At 40.0% G+C, this 26930-nt stretch overlaps 1 protein-coding gene across 1 annotated transcript in view; it reads right to left on the bottom strand.

Annotated features, from left to right (window-relative positions):
- The window catches only part of ABI3BP (ABI family member 3 binding protein), a 317415-nt gene that overhangs the window by 43628 nt on the left and 246857 nt on the right, over positions 1 to 26930 (bottom strand). The window contains exons 43-46 of the mRNA XM_078851501.1: positions 26665 to 26730; positions 25503 to 25577; positions 13633 to 13725; positions 5843 to 5953 (exon numbers count right to left, since the gene is read on the bottom strand). Of these exons, the coding sequence (XP_078707627.1) occupies positions 5843 to 5953; positions 13633 to 13725; positions 25503 to 25577; positions 26665 to 26730 (345 nt within the window). The remainder of the gene's footprint in view (positions 1 to 5842; positions 5954 to 13632; positions 13726 to 25502; positions 25578 to 26664; positions 26731 to 26930) is intronic.

Here is a 26930-nt window from a genome sequence, read left to right as displayed (position 1 = left end):
CTTGTTTTCTTTTGAACACAAGTCAGATTTTTGACGACTGTTTAGTCAGCAAAAGAGTGGGATCATGTATTCAGGAGGGAAGCACCTATTTCCATTTTCAAGCATAGCTCCCCCCTCAGCACAGGTACACCATTTTCCAGTAGGACTCAAGGAAGACTGGACAAGTCCTGATTGCGGCTAAAACAATACAGTCTACACCGTCAATATTAAAAAAAAATGCTAGGTCACTCAAATTTTGATTTCTGAGGGATTATAGGCAGATAAAAATGGAATACAATTAGTTGAATATACTACAGGAACAATCCAACACCAATTGGTAAAGAACAAAATTACCCAATAAAACTTTGTTTCTCTCATCTACAATTCTCTGCTACTAGGTTAGTGGTGATGGTTTATGCCTATGACAAGGTACATGATGCGAGAGCTAAATTCAGTAACTGAGACTTGGACTCTTCCACTGTAATACTGTTTTTAAGTTCCTTTCACTGGTGGGCACATTACCGAGTCCAGAGTATGAAAAAGGATTATGGATGTAAACAGAGACAGCCAGCAAGGGTTGTCCTAATTACAGCTGAAGTTACACAGCTGAACAATGGAACCCTAAAAAGTTTGTTACAGTATTTCCATAGGGCAGCTCTAAATCCATTCAAGACAAACATGTAAAACAGCATGACTTTCATTAGTTCTGTCCAACACTTTGTACAACCGATAGCACAATGGTCCCAGAAATTGGGCAGGATGGTTTTATTCTGGGCTGGACAGACCCTTTTTTATAGTAAGCAATATCCATCTTGAGAAGGCGTTGATGAGTAGTGCTATTATTCTCCATTGAAAATAAATGACTAAATTATTTCCCATTTTAAATCATATGATATTGTTTTTATTCTCTCCTGGTATCAACTAAATGATGAAGACAAGTATTTGAAGAGGTGGATGGTTTGCGGCAAAATATTTCTACAGTAGAACATCAGAGTTATGAACACCAGAATTATGAACTGACCAGTCAACCACACACCTCATTTGGAATCGGAAATACTCAATCATGCAGCAGAAGAGACCCGCCCACCCCCAAAAGCCAATACAGTACTGTGCTAAATGTAAACTACTAAAAAAAAAAAAAAGGGACAACAACATTTTTCTTCTGCACAGTAAAGTTTCAAATCTGGATTAAGTCAATGTTCAGTTGTAAAGTTTTGAAAGAGCCACCATAACGTTTTGTTCAGAGTTCCGAACATTTCAGAGTTCCGAACAACCTCCATTTCCAAGGTGTTTGTAACTCTGAGGTTCTATTGTAGTTTGTTTTCAAAAAGTAAGTGGAAGTCCAAAACTACATTTGAAAAAGGTCAGATATTTTCTAACAAATATTGCATGGTGAATCTCAAAGAGTTCAAATACTATATAAATCAGGCCTGCTCCCTGCTCGTCATGACACTAGAGATAGTCAATATTTTTCACACAAAACATTTTTTTGTTGATAAATGCAGATTTGCCAACATAGAAACATTTTGCAAATTCATTTCAATTTTGCCAAATTTACAATAAAAATAAACAAATCCCCGAAAAAGAAACATTTCACTTTTTTTGGTTCAAAATTATTTCATTTCAAAACTTCCTATAATTTTATAAACACACTGTGACATTCTATACCTTGGGGGAGCAGCCTGGAGCCCCCATATTTCTCATTTTTATATAATCGTGATCTTACATATAAAGCATGCCTTGTAAGGTATAAGGGGAAAGGTTATGACCTACTGAAAGTCATTTCTCTATCCATATACGTATATTATTAATGTATATGAAGTTATGAGAATTGTGTTGAATGGCTGTCACTAAAACATGCTGTAAGTTGGGGAATCAGCCAGATATTAGCTCCCCAGGGGCAACAGCAAGGAAAGTAACCAACACCTGGGTTGGGTATCAATCAACCCATCAACAACTATTGTTCAGCAAGAGAGCTACAATACAATGACTCACCTGCATGAGGCCACACGGGGGAATTGTTCAACTTTGCCTGGAGACTAGGCAGTGCACCCAGACATGCTTGGACTTGTGCTCCCCAATCACATGGGACTGAGGTTATAAAACAGACACAGTGGCCACATGGTTTGCCTTTTCTCCTGCCCGTACCTATGCTGCAAGCAACAAAGACACTGAGAAGAAGACTGAAGACTCCAATTGAGGGGACTGGCCCAGATTTTAAGGGTGAAATCTGTATACTATGGACTGCAATATCCAGTGGGGTGAGGAAAAACTGCTTAGTCTAGTTGTTGCCCAGTCTAATAGGGTTGAGAGTTTACACTGCGCGCTTATATTTTATTTCTTTTGGTAACTAACTGACTTTTTGCCTATCACTTAATATCACTTAAACAAATGTATTGACTATAAAAGGTAGATTTTAACTGTTTATCTTTACCAGTGAGTTTGTATGAAGTGTGTGGCAAATCTGCTCAGGTTTTGCAAAGGCTGGTGTATATCCACTTTCCACTGATGAAGTGGTGAGCCAATTAGCAAATTTGCACTGCCCATCTTGAGCAGTGTAAGACGGTATATTCCCGAGGTACAGTGCTGGGAGCTGGAGGGATTTGGCTCTGATGCCTTTCTCTGTGGGATTCATGAGTAGCTCTGGGAGCATTCATGCAATCTAGCTGGGTGTGGGGTCTCCACATGCGGTTGTGCTGAGTGATAACAGCACCTGGAGGAGTTTGCTGCTGGTCACTAGCAAGGCTTTGTGAGAGACAGCCCAGGCTGGAGAGAGTTAAGGGGGCAAAGCAGTCCCACAGTCCCAGGCTGCCCCCCAGGGATCCCATCACACGCACATTAAAAAATGCTCTAAATAGAAACCTAACTCTTCATTCAACTCAAAACAAAATGTACTTTGACTTTTCGATTTTCCAAAAATGAAATAAAAAATTTTCAATTTGATCTGAAACACAATTCATTTTTTATTTTTCTGAATTGTAAAATATGTTATTTGCCCAGCTCTGTGTGATACACAAGAACATCGCTTCCAAACGGACAGTGGCTTTGGTCAGACGTAAGGACAGAAATGGAAATTCCCTTAAGGCTTTCATTCTTGCCATCAAATTTCAGGATGTTTATAGAAATCTCTTACTTCCTTTTTGGATATTTTGAATGGCTGAGCAATAACTTCTCCCATAATACTCAGCTTGTATATAAAATGTTACTAATAAGAATTTCCAATGGTGGTACAAGAAAGAACTATGGGACAAAATTATGAAAGGGAAAATCAATGCACATTATATCAGGAGGCAAAAGTTTCCGGATCGTGCGATTAATTAAGGCTGTGGAATAGTCTCTCAAGAGAATTGGTGGAAGCTTCATGATTTGGAACATTTAAAACTAAACTGGACAAAACATTAGGAAATGTATGATAGAAGAAAATCCTGGCCCTGAGAGATGGACTGGATGAGCTAATTGGTTTATTCTATCTTTAACGTCCAGGATTCTATGATAGTTACTAGCTAACATGTAAATTGGCCTTTAAGTTGTGGGAAAAGAGGATGAAAATATGAAATGCTGGTAGATGAATCAGAGATTTAATGAATTAGAGATTTAACAAAGAAAAGTGCAAATGTGGAGTAACTCTTGGACATCAAAGAAGTCTCTCCAGATTTACACTAGTGCATTGGTGCCCAAACTTTTCCTGTCATGCCCCCCCCTTTTCCAGCAATGGAATATATCTGCACTCTCCTCCATTACTGCACAATCAAGGCTTCCTCAACAGAGGAGCTTGGGCTGAAGGCAGAGCTGGGGATGGGGGAGGAGCTGGGGCTGGAGGCAGACCTGGTTTGGGGGCAGAGAGGGAATGAGGGCAGAGCTGGGCTGGGAGTGGAGCATGGGGTGGACTGGAGCTGCGTATGGGGATGGAGCTGGGTTCGGGACAGAGTGGGGCTGGGTGGCACTCCCTCCCTGCGCCCCTTGTGGGGGCTGACCAGGGCCCCACCATGCTGTCCATAAACGTTCCTTTGTGCCGCCCCAGGAAGGCGCACCCGACAGTTTGGGGACCACTGCACTAGTGTAACAATGAGCAGAACCTGGACCCAATTCATCCCTGTTCTGAGTCCATTAAATCAACAGAATCACACCAAGGATGAAACTGCTCCAATATGTTCCAATTACAACATACATTTAAAATATATATTAATCAACTAACAGCATTAACTCACACCTGGAACTACTACCGTGTCAAGGGGGAAAATAGGCCCACAGCATTTCTTGTGCATTTGTTCTTCTGTGCGGTAAGAGGAGAAACAGGTAATGCAATAGTTTGACGCAATACCAACATTTCAATACTGGAGACCTGGGGCAAATTGGTTAATGTCTCAACAAAGTGAGTTCCTCTACTGAATATAGTGCCCATTGCACACTAGCTTGCACAATTGGCAATCTCTACCTCAGAACTAACATCAGAAGCCAAAATTGAGGTGAATTAGAAGATCTGACTGAGAGACATTTGCATCACATTTGCCTGCCTCTAGTCAGACCTAGCAGCAGCCTTTCACACTCATGAATAGTTACATCCACCTAAAAAGTAATATGCATGTATCAATACATCAGACCCTGGAAATAACAATGAAGGCAATATAGCTTGAGCCATTCTTAATTTATTTCTTTTATTTGTAAACCAGTGACCTCTTACAATCATAACCCAGGTTTTCATTTAACACAATTTGGAGTAAGTCACAAAATCATAGAACTAAATCTAATGTCTGTAGTAATGGATTTTATTTCAATAAATATCACACTTTTAGAAAATGCAAATATTTGTGGTATATGCTACAGTTTAACATAAGTATTTCTGCAGTTTGGTCTAAACAGAATTAGAGAATTTGCAATACAGTTATTGGATGCAGGCTCAAGATTGTCTAATAATGTATAGTATTAGTATTCTTTCAGAATAATAAATCACGAAGTATAGTTTTGTTTGGAAGTAGTTATATACAGTTAAGTAACTATCTTCATATTTTGTCTGACTTTTATTTTTTATTGTGTGTATGGGAAAATACTATATAGACATAGGAATACTGGACTCACAAAAGTATTAATCATACTAGAACAGATAATCAGTCTTATGGGTCTGATTTCCTGCCTCCAGTAGTAGTAGTAAATAACTGAGCTGCAATTTTCAAAGCAGAGTAGAGGATTTAGCCACACACTTGCCATTAATTTTCAATAGAAGATGTGTGGTCAAATCCACTGAACTGCTTTGCAAATCTCAACCCTGATTATTTATGGGTTGAATTCCTCTGAAAATTCTGTAATGCTGCATATGTTGGACACCATTTTTCCCTTCCTGATTCTCACAGATTCTTACAGATAATCAGTTACAGATATATCCTGAGGCGTGGTATTTGATTACTTCTATCTGAGGCATGCATGTGATAACTGTAAATGCTATGACTGGTCATAAAATTATCTACTGTAACTCTTTTAAAAGGAAATATTGACTTAACTTGCATCACTCCATTATGCTTTCAGCTGCACCAGTAGGACTGATTATACTGAAATCAGGTTAGAGAAGGACCTGGACTTATGTGTGAAGGCAAAAGAGCATTAGACATATTCATCTCAGGAGGGCAACTTAGGTGCAAGTCATACTCAGCCTGTGCTTCATCAGATCCATTCTTTGTGTGCACAAAACAGATATCCAAGCAAATTCAAGTAGGAACCTTGCAGAACTTGCGTTAGCTAACAAAAAAGGACCTGATCCTGTGAAGTTCTGACTGCGCTCAACTCCCATGGATATCAACAGGGGTTAAGGCTATTCAGCACATCACAGCAACCAAAAGCATTGAAACTGAAAATGAAAAGGCTGAAATACCTGCACTCCCCGGTTTACCAGTCACTGTGCTTGGAGGCAATGGTTTTCTTCGCACCTGTGTGGGCTTAACAGGAGCTAAGGGAGGACGCCGACGGTCAGGTACTGTAGCTACTGTATAAATGTTACAAGACACTACTGTTAGCTGATTAACCACAAACCATGTAATCAGAAAGAGAAACAGGGCTTTCAGCTTTATTTTGACTTCTCAAACAAAATTTTATGGTATGTGCTTCAGCACACAGAACAGCAGAAACACAGAAAGGGGGATCCTGAAAGAAGTTATGTATTGACCTTAAATTCTCTGCAGGAAAAGTGCATGCCTGCAGGATTAAACCAAGCCTTCATCAAAGCAAGGCGGCCAAGACAGACCATTTGAACCTCTCTTTTCTTTGACAGGTTACACATATGCTTCAGAGATTCATTTAGTGTACACAGTTACTTTTGTCAAGAAGAACATTCCTGCAGGCACACCTGGATATTTTTTCTTCCAAAGGATAACCACCACCTGAGAACATTTGGAATTCTGCAAATTAAGTGTCCTATTCCCAAATCTCATCAATGTTGTATTGTTTTACTACTTTGCATCTCTGCTCATTACAAAGCTGGCATCACCCAAAATACTAAAAGATTATTTTATTTTTAACAAATTTTAAGGAAGATTTACATAGTTTAGCTATGGAACAGGTACAGCCTGGGCAGTGCAAACTTCCCTAAACTGAATGGCCAATATGGCTCAATTTTGATCTGGACAGACCACCTACAGGGGTTAACAGGTTGGACAGTCTGCCTGTCTCATTCTGCCCTTGGCTCTTCCCCTACGGCTACTGACAAGAGTGTCAATTGCGGGGGTAGTTTGTACAGTAGAACCTCTGGCTTATGAACAACTTGGGAAGGGAGGTTGTTTGTAACTCTGAAATGTTCATAACTCTGAACAAAACATTATGGTTGTTCTTTCAAAAGTTTACAACTGAACATTGACTTAATACAGATTTGAAACTTTACTATGCAGAAGAAAAATGCTGCTTTCCCTTTATTTATTTTTAGTAGTTTACTTTCAACACGGTACTGTACTATATTTGCGGAGGTATTTTTTTGTCTCTGCTGCTGCCTGATTGCATACTTCCAACCAAATAAGGTATGTGCAGAATTTATGTCCCCCGCAGATTTCTTTGCTTTCCTGCAGAAAAATGACTTTCTGACAGGGAAGCAAAGGGAAGCCACAAGAGTGGTCATACGATTCTCCCCAGCAGTATGTTTCAGGTGCCCAGGGCAGCCGGCAGAGAGGTAAATTACTGTGGGGCAGGGGGCGGGACTGGGGAAGACCCGGCTGGTGGCTCCTACCCTATGCCAGGCTCAACTGCTAGTTCCTGATGAGGTTGGGGGGGATGGGATTGCCTCTTCCCCGGCACGGCATCTAAGGACATGTCAGACCTACCCCCAGATTTCTCCCCCGGCTCTAGGAAGTTCTGCAAACTCTCTCCTCCCTCCTGCACTTCCTGCCCCCCTTGCTCCTCAGCTGCAGGGGGAGAGATCACTGTACAGGGAGCTGCTCCCCCATCTACCCAACCCTTGTGCATCCAGACCTCCTCATACCCAGGCCCTCCCACCGAGCCTCACCCCTCTGCCTGCACCCAGAATGCCCCCCAACAAGCCCCACTCCCCCTGCACCTGGACCACCCCAACAAGCCACCTGCACCCGGATCCCCGTCCTATCGAGCCCCAACCAGCTGCACATGGTCCCCACCCCACTGAGTCCCACTCCCCCAGCATCTGGAACCCCACACCCAGACCCCCCTGCCGAGCTCTGTTCCCCCCCGACCTCCCTTGCTGAGCCCCAGCCACCCCAGACCTCCCTGCAGAATCCCATTACCATTGTACCCAGAACCCCCAACAAACCCCTGTGCATCCAGATCCCACACTGAACTGCCCACACCCAGATTGCCCCCCACACTAAGCCCCTCCGCACTTGGATCCTGCATTGTTGAGCCTGCCTGTTCACACCTGGTGCACCTGGCATGAAGAGGCAGGGCCCTGGGGTGTTTCTGGGTCAGACCCAGTCCTTGCGCTGTGTCAGGGTTGGGTGCAGCCTCACCGAGTCCATATCTTGAGTGGGAGCTGCACAGTGATCTCCCACCTCTGTGCAGCCAGTGGCCTGTGCTCCCCCATGCCATGCTGGAATCTCCACATTTATTTGACAAATAAAATTTGCAGAATTTTAAAATTGTGCCAGAATTTTTAATTTTTTTGGTGCAGAATGCCCTCAGGGGTAAAATGTATAGCCCCAGGCATAGTCTTAAAAAAATATGCAATCCTAAGGGGGAGGAAATTGTTATGTGTGTAAACTACTGTTTAAATTTGCAGTGACATATCAATTGTTTTAAAATAATAAAATAACCAATAGCTGATTCAGTTTCTTAAACTACAGCTGGTGACAATTTCATACAAAATACTGTCTGGTTTTACTTATCAGAATGGCAAAACTGCTTCAACAGAGAGCCCACTTATGCTGATCAACCAGATGTTACCACCTCTGAACTGATAATACGAATACACATCATTACTACAGGAAAAGCTATCTCAATACCCAGTGAGAAGAATGCATTTTTCAGACATTTATAGTACACTGTATGAGTTTTGAAGAGGTGTCTTAGAAAAAGATAATGTACGTATGAATCACAACTGACCAAAACCTTGGAAAACAGGAGAAATCAAATCTAAGTAGAGAGACTTTTCTTCTATTATCCATGTTTAAACTAAGGTTGTCGATTCATTGCAGTTAACTCATGCATTTAACTCAAAAAAATGAATCACGGTTAAAAAAATTAATCACAATTAATCAGTTTTAAGTGCACTGTTAAACAATAGAATACCAATTGAAATTGATTAAATATTTTGGATGATTTTCTACATTTTCATATACAGTTGTATTCTGCGTTGTAATCGAAATCAAAGTGTATATTTTTTATTACAAATATTTGCACTGTAAAAAAACAAAAGAAATAGTATTTTTCCATTCACCTCATACAAGTACTGTAGTGCAATCTCTGTCATGAAAGTGCAACTTACAAATGTAGATTTTTTTTGTTACATAACAGCACGCAAAAACGAAACAATGCAAAACTTCAGAGCCTACAACTTCACTCAGTCCTACTTCTTGTTCAGCCAATCGCAAAGACAAACGAGTCTGTTTACATTTATGGGAGATATTGCTGCCTGCTTCTTATTTACAGTGTCACCAGAAAGTGAGAACAGGAATTCACATGGCACTTTTGTAGCTGGCACTGCAAGGTATTTACGTGTCAAATATGCTAAACAATCATATGGCCCTTCATGCTTTGGCCACCATTCCAGAGGACATGCTTCCATGCTGATGATGCTCGTTAAAAAAATAATGCGTTAATTAAATTAGTGACTGAACTCCTTGGGGGGGAATTGTATGTCCCCTGCTCTGTTTTACCTGCATTCTTACATATATTTCATGTTACAGCAGTCTTGGATGATGATCCAGCACATGTTCATTTTAAGAACGCTTTTACTGTAGATTTCACAAAACGCAAAGAAGGTACCAATGTGAGATTTCTAACCGACCCAAGGTTTAAGAATCTGAAGTATGGTCCAAAATCTGAGAGGGACGAGGTGTGGAGCATGCTTCCAGATGTCTTAAAAGAGCAACACTCCGATGCAGAAACTACAGAACCTGAACCACCAAAAAAGAAAATCACCCTTCTGATGGTGGCATCTGACTCTGATAACGAAAATGAACATGTGTCAGCCCGCTCTGCTTTGGATGGTTATCGAGCAGAACCCGTCATCGGCATGGAGACATGTCCCCTGGAATGGTGGTTGAAGCATGAAGGGACATATGACTCTTTAGCATATCTGCAGGGGTGAAAGTAAAACGTGTCTCTTACTAGTACGGGCCCTGGCAGAAGGGACGGGGCTGGGGGGGTGTCAGGGTCCCCCAGCCAGTCCGCTTGCGCCACCCAGGGCTCCAACCCGGGCCCTTTAAAATCACAGGCCCTGGGGTAGCTGCTCCTTTTGCCCCCCCACCCCCGTTGGTGGCCCGGGAGGGGGTGGGCAAAAAGGAGTAGGGATGTTAAAGCGGCAGCACTTTAACGTCGCTGCAGCCCTGGCGGTAGGGACCTGGCAAGGCCGCCGACAGGGGGTAGCAAAAGGAGCAGCGATGTTCAAGCGCTGCCACGGCAGCACTTTAAAGTCAGTGGTAGGGGCCGGTACAGGAGGCCATTTTTCCCCGGTATGCCGTACCGGCCCGTACCGCCTTACTTATTTATGTGCCTGCATATCTGGCACATACTATCTTGCGATGCCGGCTATAACAGTGCCAGGCGAACATCTGTTCTCACTTTCAGGTGACATTGTAAACAAGAAGCGGGCAGCATTATCTGCAGCAAATGTAAACAAACTTGTTTGTTTTAGCGATTGGCTGAATAAGTAGGACTGAGTGGACTTGCAGGCTCTAAAATTTTACATTGTTTTATTTTTGAATGCAGTTTTTTTGTACGAAATTTTACATTTGTAAGTCCAACTTTTATGATAAAGAGATTGCACTACAGTACTTGTATGAGGTGAACTGAAAAATACTACTACTTTTGTTTTTTTACAGTGCAAATACTTGTAATCAAAAATAAATATAAAGTGAGAACTGTAACTTTGTATTCTGTGTTGTAATTGTAATCAATATATTTAAAAATATAGAAAACATCCAAAAATATTTAAATAAATGGTATTGTGTTATTGTTTAACAGTGCGATTAATCACGATTATTTTTTTTAAATTGTTTGATGGCCCTAGTTTAAACATGTCTGTTTTTTAAAAGAGAGAGTCCATAAGGTTAGAGGAGATATGCATGATTTACGTTAAAAAGAAGACTGCTTGTGTCTAACAGGAGAAACTATTCAAGGGTAAGATAACACTCATAATGTTGCCAGTGTCAATGACACTGTTGGCTGTTGATGTAATATTGGTTGCATGCTGTATTTCATACCCTAAGAAGCATACACAGATTTATAAATGTAGTAAGAGGGATAGGACATGGATTCCACATTAATTTGGGGTAACATTTAGAAATGCCTAAGCTAGACAGACAGCTCCTCCACTTTTTCTTTATTCTTCTTTCATTTTGGACTTGAGCACCAACTCACAAATCATAATGGAAATGTCCCCCAAACCATGTGAAAAAGCAAGACTGGAGACAATCTTGTGCCCAAGTGATTTTAAATTAGGTTATATTTGGAGTCCTTAGCATTTTAAGAATGGCTATTTGAATTTTTTATTTTCGTTTTTAAATCCCAGATGGGAGGAAATGAATACACCCTTTCAAAAAAAAACAATTTTGTGTATAAAGAGGTTATCATCTCCCAACAGCTACTACACAGTGGTATCTGAGATTAATGGAATTTTTCCCTATGCTTAGAATGGGTAATACCTGAGGCAACTGTGTGACGAAAGTTGGCAAATGTTGACTTTTCAGTGGTATCTACTGTACCTTCTAAACACTGTAAAAACCTTTGCTAGTGCCCAGCAGCTACGTACAGGCACAAGCCATTATTACTCAATAGAATTTGTGCATACACTTGAGCCTACTGCAGTGTACTCTGGAAAAACAGCACAAACTACAAAGACACACACTCACCCCGTGATGTTCTTGCACAGTTTGTGGAATTCCCATAACACCACCAAATCTACATCATTTTATTTACCATTTGTAATCAGTTACAAAGAATATCGTTTTAGGGAATATCTCATACATTTTTAATGGACTCAGTTCCATGCAAACTATTAGGGGCTCATTTCTTCTTAATGACATGAATTTTCAAGGTACTCTGTCCCCTCAACTCCCACTGACTTCAATGAAAACTGAGGATGTTCAACTGCTCAAAAAATTTCTGCACAGTGTAACAAGCTCAAAATAACCTGCATATTCCAACTTATTTTGCCTATACTTTATTTAAAAGGCACTAGTGGCAGGGCTTCTGGATTTTTGGAAATGCACCATTTTGTTTCAGAAACCTAAATGATTAAATAAAGTGTATTAAAAGTGAAGCCATGTTTATGCTAACTTATTCCGAGTTCTGATTTACCTTTGAATTTTTATGTAGGTAGGCTTCATGAATAGTACTGAACTAAAAAATTAAATGACAGTCCACTCTTATTTAAGAAAATGAGAAAACAGCGTATATCCAATAGTCTATTTTGACTGCAGTTCAAAGTATTGACGTACTTCAAAGCTCTAAAGGCTTACCATTAAATATATAATGTATCAAAATGAATAACAGCAGATGTAGATATTCTTCAAAAATCATATGTATAATATGTCCTTTCAAACTCTTCAAATCCCAGAAGGGATCTACTTAAATACATACTACTTACCTAAGTTCAGAAAAAGTGGACTAGTCAATTAAAACTGATAGCCATCCTTGGCTTTACCTTACTGCTTGGATGAAGCTACTACTACTAACAGTTTATCATATTGACTTAATCCTTGCTAAGTACAATTTTTAGACTGAATAAACTTTAAGGGACTGAAATGCCAAATCTCAACCGTAAGCCCTGTTTCTCTTTTTTTACCCAAGTAAATTAAGTGCCAGTGTTCTATCTAGGGATTACGAACACACCACAGTTTATAATTAATTTAGGAGGCTTTTCTTTGCATGCATTCTTTGAAGTTTTAACATCAGACAGGATTCAAAAGGAAAAGGCTTTCAAAAACATCAGTAAGAGCATAAAAGTCAATTCATGCACAGCTTCAGAGAGATGCTAATTTTTTTCAGATTAAATGCTAGTGAACAGAAACGCCAAAGTAGCAGTTAGTGTGGATTCTTATAATGAAGGCAGAATGATACCATGTATATATTCGTTTTCATTAAAAGCATGCAATTCCTAATAAGCTTATTGGAATACAGTTAGCTAGATAAAAAGTAATTTGCTGGGTGGGCCACAAAAAACTCCATTAAAGCATGAACAGAGTGATTGTTTTATTATTTTGACAATATGAATGCTTTAAAAAAAACTTAGAATGTTCATGGGAATTTAATTCTTGTGAAAATTGCCAAATTGAGAGCCCTGGACACAGATACAGCACATACAGAGGAATTGCAAGCTTCCTTGTACTGCCTTGCTAATTGTCCTCAATCTTAGCCTGCAGAGTGTATCCTTATCGGTTAGATGGTAATTTAGTTTCATTTAGACCCATTCCATCCTTGGGTCTCTCCTGAGACATCCAACAAGAGTGCCAATCAGTACCAACTGTGATGGTGTTTTTGTAACGTTTCAGAGTAACAGCCGTGTTAGTCTGTATTGGCACCTTAGAGACTAACCAATTTATTTGAGCATAAGCTTTCGTGAGCTACAGCTCACTGCATCGGATGCAAGTGAGCTGTAGCTCACGAAAGCTTATGCTCAAATAAATTGGTTAGTCTCTAAGGTGCCACAAGTCCTCCTTTTCTTTTTGTTTTTGTAATGTGGCTTCTTGACCACTAGGAATTGGTCACCACATGGTTGTTTGACAACAATCAGATGGTAACAACATTTGGTCCCCAGCAACCTGGGCTGGATATGAACTGATGATCTAGAAGTATAAATTTCTTTATTCTGTCACCAATCTCCCGAGCCATGAGGACATATTTTTCTGATGAGAAATGAGAGATCCTATTTTATCTACTTCAGTAGACATAATGTGTTTTGTTTTGTTTTTTGTCATCTAAAAGGGCAATTTTATCACTAACATCATTTATGAGGAACTGTGACAGGGTCTTCATAATTAATCTTACCGGAATCTGTCTTTTTCTTTGTCATATTGGATTCCAGTGATATGTTTGAGCCCATAAGAAATTTGGTAAAATCCTGAACTGTTTCTTTGTCACCTGTGAAATAAAAGAAAAGAAAGTAAAGGTATACATGACAAAACACATACATAAAACTCATTTTCAAACCCTAGCTAAAACAAACATGAGCCTCATAACATACACCTATCGTTCATTGTTATCATATTTGTTGAACCTCAAAGTGTGCTAGTTGCCTTCTAGTGCAAGCAAGCAGATATTGGCTCTGGCCCTAAAGAGATGGAAATCTAATTTTAGACAGAGCACAATAATGGGGGCAAAGGGGTAGTGAGAGCAAGGGCTGGGTAACAGCAGTGAGATTCCATGGTTACTCAAGAAAAGCTAGGGCTCAACATGATAGAGAAAAAGCTTGTTTCCTTTTTCAATACATAAATTAAATGTACTGACTCTTGTAGAGGGCCAGCTCTTTTTTCCTCCTAGAAAAAGACTGTCTGTTCATCCCCAGTATGAAACCACTGGAGATACACTGAACCAAACAGACCATATTTGGACTACTGAAGGCAAAATGTGGGTAAAATTCTGTTTGTATATAAAGGACTGTCCTACTTACAAGTAATGTAAACAGATTTTAAAAAACCCAAAGTTGAGTGGCACTATAAAGATCTACATAACTATTCTCGGTACATAACTATTTTTGGTACAACCGTTTTACATACTGACAATTAAGACACATGTAGACTAATCTTAAAATGCATTCCCCTAACAAAATGAAGGTACAGTTACAAATCCCATTGGCTGCACAATGGCTAATGTTGGTAAAATGAGGAGATTCACTGCAATTTTGTCACATTTGTGGAAAAACCATCTGTAGAATTCTCCTTACTGTGCTCAGTATGTTACATTAAAAACAATCACAACGAAGTTTTATCACAATTTACTTTCCAAATGACTCAGAACATTGTTTACTTAAACTTAATTTGGATAACATTTCAAAGAAATCAACTAAATTAATATAGCACACTATCTGAAAATGAAAACCAGAGTCGAATAACTATCAATTTAAATTCCAATCAATTCAATTTCCCCATGCTGGCCAGTGATGAGGTTAGCTGAGTGAATGGCAGGTTTGAGCCACTGGCAAAAGTGGCTAAACTGAGGGCTGCTGTGAATCTCTGAGACGAGCAAATCCGCCAATAAGAGCAGGACCCACCAAGGCAGAGGAGGAACTTTGTCACAATATAAATAAAAAGACAGAGAATGTAACACATTTTATTGGATAAATAAAATTCTATGCTTTCAGGCTAAAAAGACCCTTCTTCAGAACACTTGTTCTCAAGAACTAATATGATTATAAACATCTTCTGCTAATGTATATGGTGTTTGGTAACAACGCATGCAACAACAACAAATCTAGTCTCTGCAAAAAACACGGCAATTTTCTCCACTGTCTAATCTTTACTTAGCCACTACTTTAGGGTGAAATTCATCCCTATGCAGAGGGGCGACACAAGGGCTATGTACCATTTTAGCACTTTTTTGAAGGAGCAGAGGGAACTGGCGTGGAGGAAGCAGTGGCACTGGAACGGGGGTGGGGCGGGGCCAGAGGTTATGAGGAACTGTAAGAGGAGCCTCTTTCTTCTGAGGAGAGAGAAGAGCAGCTGCCAGGAGAGTTAGGAGAAGAACAATATACTCATCTTCAGTTCTTCAGTGTATTTCATTAAGAATGACCCCACCTGACTTCAGTCCTCCACACTGAGTCACACTGCCACTCAGCCACATACAGATCCAAAAACTGGAAATGGCTCAAACCAAAAAACGCTGAATCCAATTAACTCTGAACTTCAGGAAGTTTAAAATCCAGATCTGGGTTTTGTGTTCTCAGGCCTGTTTCCCCTGCAAGTATAGAGCATGGTGACATCTGAGAGCGAATGAGTCAAATAGAATTCTTCTGGGTACTCCCACTGCTGCATGCCTCCATCTTTACCTCCCAAAAAGGATTTAGTGACTAAAAAAATACAATTTGACCCTCAGTGTTGGTTAGTCATACCTAATTTTCAATAAAAACTTCCAAGGCACAACTGGATGTGATCTATTCAGCCAATATCCATACTTTCCACTGGTTGGCTTTCCTGTTTAGTTCTTGAAAAATCCTGTCTCCATCCTCAAGTTCTCACCTGCTTTCTCATCTTTTGCCAGTGGGTTCCTGCATAGTTTGGGTAGTTTGAACTAAAAAAGCAACTTCACAATCTCAGAATTTCAATATTTGAAATTAATAAAACTAAAATTTACTGACAATATCCCCAAAGAAAACTCTGTGTCTATGTTCGTTGCCCAAAGAGGAGGTAGATCTGTTACTCACTTGACATTCTGCTGGCTCTCATAGTGCTCAATACTTTCTGATTATATTATATATCTAAAGTTATACTCACACACAGCATAATTTTACTCTTAGACAATTAACAAATGATGCATTTCATTTTCCAAATTAACTGATTATATATAATATATATAATACTGATACATATACATTTAAATACTGGGGAACGTGTGTGTGTGTGTGTATACATATACATATATACACACACACACGTTCCCCAGTATTTAAATTTCTTGTTGACCTACTGAACCTCCTGTAAATTATCATTATTTAGGGAATCAGACATCCAGTAATCCTCACACTTAGGAAGGTATGATTTCTCTCAAATTCTAATTTAGTTATAAAAGGAGATGGGTTTGGACAATGCATATTCTTTAGATTTCAAAGCACTCTACAAAGGTGGCTCAGAATGATTACTCCCATTTTACAGATAGGGAAACTGGAGCTCCGAAGTGTCAAGTGACTCACCCAAGGTCACACAATTAATCAGTTTCAGAGCTGGGATTAGAACCCGGGTCTCCTAATTCTTAGTCTGGTATCCTGTCACAGAACTGCATTGCCTCTCAAAGCCACCCCATATAACTGATGTGACTGCAGTCTACTTTCAGATTATTGATAGCACTGAAATAACTCTTTATATGATCAAAGCAATGGATATATGTTAACTAACTCTCACACAGTAGAGGACTCAGAATGGCGCTACAGCTCAGGCACGAGATCCATTGGTGGGTCTGTGTGCAGGGCTGTCCCTCGAGGGTGCGGGGCCCGGGACAAATCGGCCCTCGCAGGCTTGGAGGCTCCCCTCTGCATCGGTGGCTGGGCAGAGTCCCGGTTGCGTGGGACGGCAGCTGGGAGCCCGCAGGGGCTGCAGCATCCTCCGCACGCCTAGTTCCCTCGCCTATGTCTCCCAGAACCAACTGCGCCAGGCAATCGCACCAGCCCACAGGGCCTGGAGCGGTTGCCCCGATTTGCCCTACCCAAGGGATGGCTCTGTCTGTGTGAGTAAAGATCACACAGTTCAATATCTGTCTCAAACAGAAAAATATGCTGCACGCCATGAGACACAGGGGAAGTAAGTTCTAGTTTACTATGCTATCCCAGAGCTAAATAATCAATACAATGAATGTGTAGGCACATTGACAAAACCATTGAACTGCCCACTATGCCAAACACAGCTAAATTAGGCCAACTTGAAGAAAACAAAGCTAATCTTATATGACAACTTAAATGGTATTTAATTAGGCAGCATGGAAAAACAAATCCAGGGTTTCCAGGAGAAAGGCTGACAGAGCCACAACACTGGCATGGTTGCTGTTTTCCCTGTTGCCTGATTAAATGGAGTTCAAAGTTGCAAGTCAGTGTGGTTTTGTTCGTTACTTCAAGGATTTAGTGGTATCTGGACTACCCAACAGCATGCTGTTTGTCATGGTATCTGTCAGTCTAGTGTAATGGTTTATCAGGAGAATTTCTTCTCAGCACATTCACCCAAACTTTTGAATAGGGATGTGTGTGGTGGACAGTATTTGCTTGTGTATTTATATTTTTCTCTGACTTTAATCATGCCTCCTAGAAACACTCATGCAGCCTGGAATAACACAATATCTAGCATCCCCTACCCCAATAGCAGAAATACCACAAGATGACCAAATCTCACTTTATTGCCATAACATAAATGGCTTTTGCCAGAGGATGGGGTGAGGTGAGTTTATGAAACAACTAACGAAACTACCTAAACACTTGAGACCTGTAGAGCCTGAGCACACAGCTCTAACTTTAAAGGTGGGGAAAAAAGGGCAGCACATACAGTGGGTGGCTACTATGAGAGAAGCAGCCCGTTCAGTTCCGCACAAGGAGAATGCTACTTTGTAGGAGAGTTGTTGAAAACAACAAATATACCATGCTAGTACATTGTGCAGTGCTTTAAATTGTCAGGATCAAATAAATCTAAATGAGGAATTAAAAAAACCACTTTTTCCATTATGGCACAAGCTTTGTAGGTTAAGACAAATAAGCAGGGAATCAAATTCAAAGAAAATTATAGAAAGTGTTGCCTCACATTAGGAAGAGAATTAAAAACAAGTTATTCAAAAGGATGCCATCTGTGTCCCATTCCCATAGTCAGTTTAACACCTGGCACCAGAGCCAAGAATGCAACCAGCCAAAAGTCCGAAAAAAGCCAGCCAGGAAGCCAGCACAGTCTCATATGCTGCTGCTGGAAAAACACATTCCACAGGTTAGCATCTAGATCCTCCAGCTGCCAACCACACTCTGCATGGGGCAGCATATCTTGGCACTGATGCCACAAGTCAATGACGAAGAAGAACTGGAGCACAGTCCAAGAACACTACCAGCAAGAAAGGAGAAAGAAGAAGAGTCCACCTAGTATTCGAATGACAGACTAGCCAAGGTTCTTCAGTAACTGCACTCTTGTTCAGGGGAGAAAAATTATGCAATGTCTAAAGGCTTTATAAAGTACTATTTAAGAACTGTATAAGCACTGCATTTAAACATGCAACATTTAGGCCCCGACTGGCACTACCAGAATAACTATCGTGGCCTAAATGTTGCATATTTAAATGCAGTGAGTTATAGAATACCTAAATAGTACTTTGAAAAGAGAGTTAATATAGAAAACTATATTAAATACATAAAACTACTATATTTATATTACTGATTTAATTAGCTTTTGTCCATATTTGTCTGAAGGACACAAAAGGTGACCTCAACAAAGGGCTAGATATTAGAGGGGAAATGGAAAATTACAATAGGGTCAAAGAATCAATAAGAGGGAATTTAATGGGGGCATCTGCTCAACATCTTAGACGTTTATACACAAATGTAGCTCACGAAAGCTCATGCTCAAATAAATTGGTTAGTCTCTAAGGTGCCACAAGTACTCCTTTTCTTTTTGCGAATACAGACTAACACGGCTGTTCCTCTGAAACCAGTATAGGGAGTAAATATGAAGAACTGGAAATCTTGGTACACAAGGTAAACTATGACTTAACTGGCATCACTGAGACTTGGTGGGGTAAATCTCATGACTGAAATATTGGTAGAGGGGTATAGTTTGTTCAGGAAGGACAGGCAGCAGGGAGGTGCTTGCATTATACATCAAGAATATATTGTTGTTCTGAGGTCCACAAAAAACTGAGAAGCAGGCTTGTTGAAAGTCTCCATGTAAAGATAAAAGGGGGGAAGAAAACACAGGATGATATCATGGTAGAGGTCTACTACAGACAACCAAATCAAGAGGAGGAGGTGGATGACGCATTAATCTAGAACAATAGAAATGTCCAAAACATAAGACCTGGTAGTAATGGGAGACTTTAACTACCCAGATATCTGTTGGAAAAGTAATATGGCGAAACATAATTGCTGTTAAGTTCTTAGATTGTACTGGGGACAACTTCTTGTTTCAGAAGGTGGAGGAAGTAACCAGGGGGTAGCATTTTAGATTTAATTTAACAAGGAGGAATTGGTACAAATCTGAAGTTAGAAAGCAATTTGGCTGAAAGTAATTAGGAAATGATAGGTTTCATGTTTTTAAGGAAAGGAAAGAGTAAGAACAGCATAATAAGAATAATGGACTTTAAAAAAGCAGACTTTAACAAACTCAGAGAACTGGTAGATAAGGTCCGATGGGAAGAAAATCTAAGGGAAAAAGGCATTCAGGAGAGCTGCAGTTTCTAAAAGAGACAATATTAAGGGCCAAATTGCAAATTATCCCAATGCGAAGGAAAAACAGGAATAATAGTTAGGGGCCAAAATGGCTCCATCAGCGGCAATTTAATGACCTAAAATAAAAAAGGAATCCTAAAAAATGTGGAAACATGGACAAATTGCTACTGATGAATATAAAAGAACAGCACAAGAATGTTGGGACAAAATCAAAAAGGCTAAGGCAGGAAATGAGTCACACCTAACAAGAAACATAAAGCGCAATAAGAAGAGGTTCTATACATATGTCAGCAGCAAGAAAAAGATGAAGAAAAGAGCAGGTCCATCACTTAGTTGGGAAGGAGCACTAATAACTGATGACAGCAAGCAGGCTCTAAGGTGTTTAATGCTTAATTTGCTTCAATGTTCACTAAAGAGGTTAATTATGACCAGATGCGTAACATAATTTATAACAACAAGCAAGGAAGGAATACCAACCAGATTAGGAAAAGAACAGGTTGAAGAATATTTAGATGAGTTTCATCAGGTAGGGCCTGATGAAATTCAACCCAGGGTACTTAAGGAACTAGCTGAACCAATCTAGGAACTGTTAGGAATTATCTTTGAGAACTCCTGGAGGTCAGGTGAGGTCCCAGAAGACTACAGAAGGGCAAACATAGTACCTATCTTTATAAAAGGGAGCAAAGAGGACCCAGGGAATTATAGACCAGTCAGCTGAACTTCAATACCTGGAAGTTCTGCACTGCATCTGAGGGTGCTAAAGGAGTTGGCAGATGTGATTGCAGAGCCATTGGACATCATCTTTGAAAACTCATGGCGATCGGGGGAGGTCCCGGATGACTGGAAAAAGGCTAACGTAGTGCCCATCTTTAAAAAAAGGAAGGAGGAGGATCCGGGGAACTACAAGCCAGTCAGCCTCACCTCAGTCCCTGGAAAAATCATGGAGCAGGTCTTCAATGAATCAATTCTGAAGCACTTAGAGGAGAAGAAAGTGATCAGGAACAGTCAGCCTGGATTCACCAAGGGCAAGTCATGCCTGACTAACCCAATTGCCTTCTATGACAAGATAACTGGCTCGTGGATGAGGAGAAAGTGTTATTCCTTGACTTTAGCAAAGCTTTTGATACAGTCTCCCACAGTATTCCTGCCAGCAAGTTAAAAAGGTATGGGTTGGATGAATGGACTATAAGGTGGATAGAAAGCTGGCTAGATCATCAGGCTCAAAGGGTAGTGATCAATGGCTCCATGTCTAGTTGGCAGCCGGTATCAAGCAGAGTGCCCCAAGGGTCAGTCCTGGGGCCAGTTTTGTTCAATATCTTCATTAATGATTTGGAGGATGGCGTGGATTGCACCCTCAGCAAGTTTGCAGATGACACTAAACTGGGAGGAGTGATAGATACGCTGGAGAGTAGGGATAGGATACAGAGGGACCTAGACAAATTAGAGGATTGGGCCGAAAGAAATCTGATAAGGTTCAACAAGGACAAGTGCAGAGTCCTGCACGTAGGATGGAAGAATCCCATGCACTGCTACAGATTAGGGACTGAATGGCTAGGAAGCAGTTCTGCAGAAAAGGACCAAGGGGTTACAGCGGACGAGAAGCTGGACATGAGTCAACAGTGTGCCATTGTTGCCAAGAAGGCTAACAGCATTTTGGGCTGTATAAGTAGGAGCGTTGCCAGCAGATCGATGGAAGTGATCATTCCCCTCTATTCGGCATTGGTGAGGCCTCATCTGGAGTACTGTGTCCAGTTTTGGGCCCCACACTACAAGGAGGATGTGGATAAATTGGAAAGAGTCCAGCGGACAGCAACAAAAATGATTAGGGGGCTGGAGCACATGACTTATGAAGAGAGGCTGAGGGAACTTGGATTATTTAGTCTGCAGAAGAGAAGAATGAGGGGGGATTTGATAGCTGCTTTCAACTACATGAAAGGGGGTTCCAATGCAAATGGTTCTAGACTGTTCTCAGTGGTAGCAGATCACAGAACAAGGAGTAATGGTCTCAAGTTGCAGTGTGGGAGGTTTAGGTTGGATATTAGGAAAAACTTTTGCACTAGGAGGGTGGTGAAGCACTGGAATGGGTTACCTAGGGAGGTGGTTGAATCTCCTTCCTTAGAGATTTTTAAGGTCAGGCTTGACAAAGACCTGACTGGGATAATTTAGTTGGGGATTGGTTCTGCTTTGAGCAGGGGGTTGGACTAGATGACCTCCTGAGGTCCCTTCCAACCCTGATATTCTATGATTCTATGATACTGGAACAAATGATTAAATAATCAATTTGTTAAAACCCTTAGGTTAATAGGGTGATAAGTAACAGATTTGTCAAGACCTATCATGGCAAATCAACCTAATTTCCTTTTGGCCTAGTGGATGGGGGGAAGCAGTAGACATGATATATATTGATTTTCGTAAGGCTTTTGTCACAGTTCCACATGACATTTTCATACGGAAACTAGGGAAATGTGGTCTAAATGAAATTACTATAAGGTAGGTGCACAACTGATTGAAAAACTGTATTCAAATAGTAGTTATCAGTGGTTCACTGTCAAACTTGGAGGATGTATCCAGTAAGGTCCAGTGTCCGATACTATTAAACATTTTAATTAATAATTTGGATAATGACTTGATGAGTTTGTTTAAAATACGTGCAGATGACACCAAGCTGGGAGGGGGTCACAAGCACTTTGGAGGACAGGATTAAAATACAAAACTATTGTGACAAATTGGAGAAATAGTCTGAAATCAGCAAGATGAAATTCAATGAAGACAAATGAAAAGTACTATACTTAGGAAGGAAAAATCAATTGCACAACTACAAAACGGGGAATAACTGGCTTGGCAATAATACTGCTGAAAAGGATCTGGGAGATTATAGTGGATCACAAATAGAATACGAGCCAACAATGTGATGCAGTTGCGAAAAAGACTAATTTTGGTGTTCATATCTAAGATGTGGGAGATAACCATGCTGTTCTACTTGGCAATGGTGAGGCCTTGGCTGCAGTATTGTGTCCAGCTTTGGGCATCACACTAAGAAAGATACAAAGAAATTGGGCATGTTTAGCCTCGACAAAAGAAGACTGACTGACTACCTGACAACAGTCTTCAAATATATTAAGGACTCTTATAAAGAAGATGGTGATCAATTGTTCTCCATGTCCACTGGAAGGAGGACAAGTAGTAATGGGCTTAAACTGCAGCAAGGGAAGTTTAGATTAGATATTAGGAAAAACTTTCTAATAATAAGGATAGTTAAGTTCTGGAATAGGTTTCAAAGGGAGGTCGTGGAATCCTCATCATTGGAGGTTTTTAACAACAGGTTGGACAAATACCTGTCAGGGATGGCCTAAGTATACTTGGAAGTGCCTCAGTGTGGGAGGGGCTTGACTAGATGACCTCTCAAGGTCCCTTTTAACTCTACATTTCTATGACTCTCTCAGCTGGTATTTGGAATTTCAACAGCTCCAGTAAGAATGGTGACAGGTTTCAGAGTGGTAGCCGTGTTAGTCTGTATCAGCAAAAACAATGAAGTGTCCTTGTGGCACCGTAGAGACTAACAAACTTATTTGGGCATAAGCTTTCGTGGGGTAAAACCCACTTCATCAGATGCATGGAGGGGAAAATACAGTAGAGAGGTACAAATACACAGCATATGAAAAGATGGGAGTTGCCTTACCAAGTTGGGGGAGGGGTCAGTGCTAACGAGCCAATTCAATTAAGGCGGAAGTGGGCTATTCTCAACAGTTGACAAGAAGGGAGGAATAATCACTTCTGTAGTGCTAATGAGTTCAATGTAATCTAGGTGGCCCATTTCAAACAGTTGACAAGAAGGTGTGAGTAACAGCAGGGTGGAAAGTTAGCTATTGTACTGTTGCCATATGCATATTGTGAAGCTTAAAGAGCAGCCCAAGACTACAGTCCAGACCAGTCTCGGATGTTAATGCTGATCTTAAGAAGGTTCTACCAGTTTTCATAATTAGAAATAAAAATCTCCAAACGAATTATAAAAGTTATAGACAGATCACGGCAACTATAGTTTTGAAAGTCTCTGGTCCTGATTTCCCTTTCGAAGAATCAGACACAGTTTCTTTCTCTCTCTCTGTTGATACTTCCATCCACATTCTTCACATGACTGAGATAGGAATGAATCCTTTATGAACCACATTGATTGGAAACAGGGTAGCCAGAGGCTCCTAAGCATTCTTTTTGAAACACCTGGGTCCCTGGATTCTCTGACACACAACCATTTATACAATTAAATAAATTCTAGCAAGCAAGCCACTTAACATTTTCCTAGGGCTTGGCAACTCAAAGTCCCTCAACATTTTTTAGGTTTGGAAACGTAGAAGGAAACATCTTGGTTAACATTCACCATCACAGTCAGATCCCTAACCAAATAGCGCACAGACGTGTTCATTCTAAAAGATGAAGAGTTTATTCTGCAGCACAGCCACTTAGTGACAAGTTAATATTCAGTCTCTTTCTAGTGAGGGTCCATTACAGCCATTCTATTGAATGATGCTTCAGCAAATGGACAACTCCCTGCACAACCCCATTAGCTACTTCAAGCTGTTTAGATGGGGTCTCTCTCTCTCTTTAGTGGCAATGAAGTGTGTTGTTTCACTACAACACGAGAATTTGTCAGTACTTCTCTGGTATAAACCCTAATTTCCGATCTTCAATTTGAATGCTGTTCTAACACTTCTTTACCCTCCAAAATTTCATCCTGCTGCAAACTGATGGATTGACAGTACTGGAGACTGAAGGCCTCTATCAGTTCTTAGAATTGGGACAGCACAGGCAATCATGGTGCAAGTGTCCTCCCAGTGTATGGCCAATGTGTCTCTCAGCCTTGACCTGAAAGGATCATCCTTAAAGGCGACAGGATAGTTCTGTCTCCTTGTCCCAGTTATCACTTGCCACTGGGTCTGGCAAACAATGGTTTCTGTAATGCAGACAACCTGTTTGCTGGGAAATGGACCAATATGTTCAGCTCATTTCACATCAAAGCCAATGAACAAACATTAGATCATGAAAACTTTGGATTACTAACTACTCAAGCAGAAGTGAAACCACAGATTCAGAAGTAAGACTTAATTTCTGTTATCCCTATGTATAGTTTATTTTACAAACAGTTTGATGCTGTATCATCTCTTGTGATTGAATTATAGCATACTTAGTTTAAACAACTCCATTTGAAATTTATCTGCAAAAATGTCTGTGATCTTCTGGGGTTACCATGCAAGCATATAAGACCTTTTTTATTACTTTATGCATTTTACCATTGCTTACCATTATCATCATCATCACTGACATTTCCTCTTGAGTTACAAAAGGACATTCCAAGTACCAATTAAGATTGAACAACTACAGTAATATGATTAAATGGCTGAGGGCAGTGGTTGTTCATGAAACTGTTTTCTCATCATACCCTTAGAGTGATAGGGAACTTGATCCCAGCTTGGAACCCCACGACCGTAATTATACTGTGGTTCTTGTTAACATCCAATTAGCTCAATTTGAAGCTATAAATGGACCATATATAAAACAGTAGGAAATAAATATATGCTTTTTATAGTGATGTTCAGTCATGTTAGGCATAAACTAAGCACCATAACATGATCAGAAAACAGTAAATGAATTACAGTATTCCAGTTAGAGAATTCACTCCCATAATTAAGTAAAACTTGCTCAAACATGAATTCAGAGAAAGCTAGATGGATTGAACAGGTATACTCCTGGCTTTTTACTGATACACTCAAGAAGATTGCAGAGAAAGCATATCTGTAAGCATTACCTGTTGGTGTCCCACCCCATTTCATCACTCCAGCAGTTTTTGTTCTACCAGGTCCTGGTGTTGTCTTGTTTAGCGCTGCAGAGACAATAATACTAAATTGCTCAAATCTTTTTTAAATTAAAAAAAGAAAACACTGATAGCCAGGCCACTGCAAACTGAATTCCCTATTGGTTAGAGAGGAAATGACATAATAATGGTATTGTGGCTCATGCATTTGATTAAAAAAAACAAACAACTATGCTATTTTAGTCCACAAATTGCGTCTTCAAAAACCACTTTATCTGAAAGTATGCAAACCTTTTTTAAAAATGGAAACTACGAACAGGGTATGGTTTTATATTCTTTTATTCCACGTTCACAGAATGGCTGCAGAATCCACCAGTTGCAAAATTTGATGGCACAATACAAGCCCTCATTGAGCAAATAATAAAAATTTATGTGAACAAAGTCCCAACTGCTCTCACAAAACTGTGTAGCATGTTGAAAATTGAAATTCTAGGGTAATTAAAAAAAATTAAAACTGGTATTTGTATTAAATTTAACATCAACAAGGACCACAGAAGAAATAATGTACTGTTTCTATTACTCAATTACATATTTAATTAAATAAAAATCTTGGTCTTTGAATTTACTTGAAGATGCTGCAGAAATTTCAGTGGACCATACTGTGCCACTAATTCTTAAGCAAAACTCTGCATTTATTTCAACAGGGAATTCTGCTTCAAAACCAGTGTTGTGAAATGGCTCAATGTGTCACAGAAGTTACCACAATGCACTGCAGAAATTGGGAGTCTGACATGAAATATAAACTGAATTTATCAGAGAATATGGGAGCCCTGGTTACTACTGTTGGTTAAGCAGTGTTATAAGGTACTTTCTAGATTATGCTATGTATTATCTGTGTCAACAGCTTCTAGACAAGTTGGAAATAATGAAACATCTTTTTCAAATGGAAAAAAATTAGAAACCAGCTCTTTGAAAGTTTATCTGATTCAAAAAAATTCTCAATAAAATAGATAAAATCAGCAATGGAAAGACTACATCAACAGACCTACTCAACAGAAAAGAAAATACTAACTACTTCACAGCAACACTTAAAAGATACAGCTAAAAGTAAGTGAAGCTGATTAAATAAGGACATTTTAAAAGAATACGTCATTACCAGGTCTGGTCTGTGGCTTATCATATATCTTGGGTCTTGCAGAAGTGAGACGCACTTTATGTGGTGCTGAAAGAGACAAACTGAATTTAAGTGCCAAGGTTGTGAGGAATAGCAATGATCAAGGGAGACAGGCCCTGTCAGTGCACAGAAGCAAAATAAGCATGTGCCAATTCTGTAATTTTCAACATATTAATTTAGCTGCACATCGAAAGCCTGTGCTAGTTTGTTTAGGAGTCAGAAGTTAACTGCAGCCAGTCTGTAGAGTC

Source organism: Lepidochelys kempii, chromosome 1, assembly GCF_965140285.1.
Source record: "Lepidochelys kempii isolate rLepKem1 chromosome 1, rLepKem1.hap1, whole genome shotgun sequence".
Lineage (NCBI taxonomy): Eukaryota > Metazoa > Chordata > Testudines > Cheloniidae > Lepidochelys > Lepidochelys kempii.
This window is presented reverse-complemented; position numbering and strand designations above follow the sequence as displayed.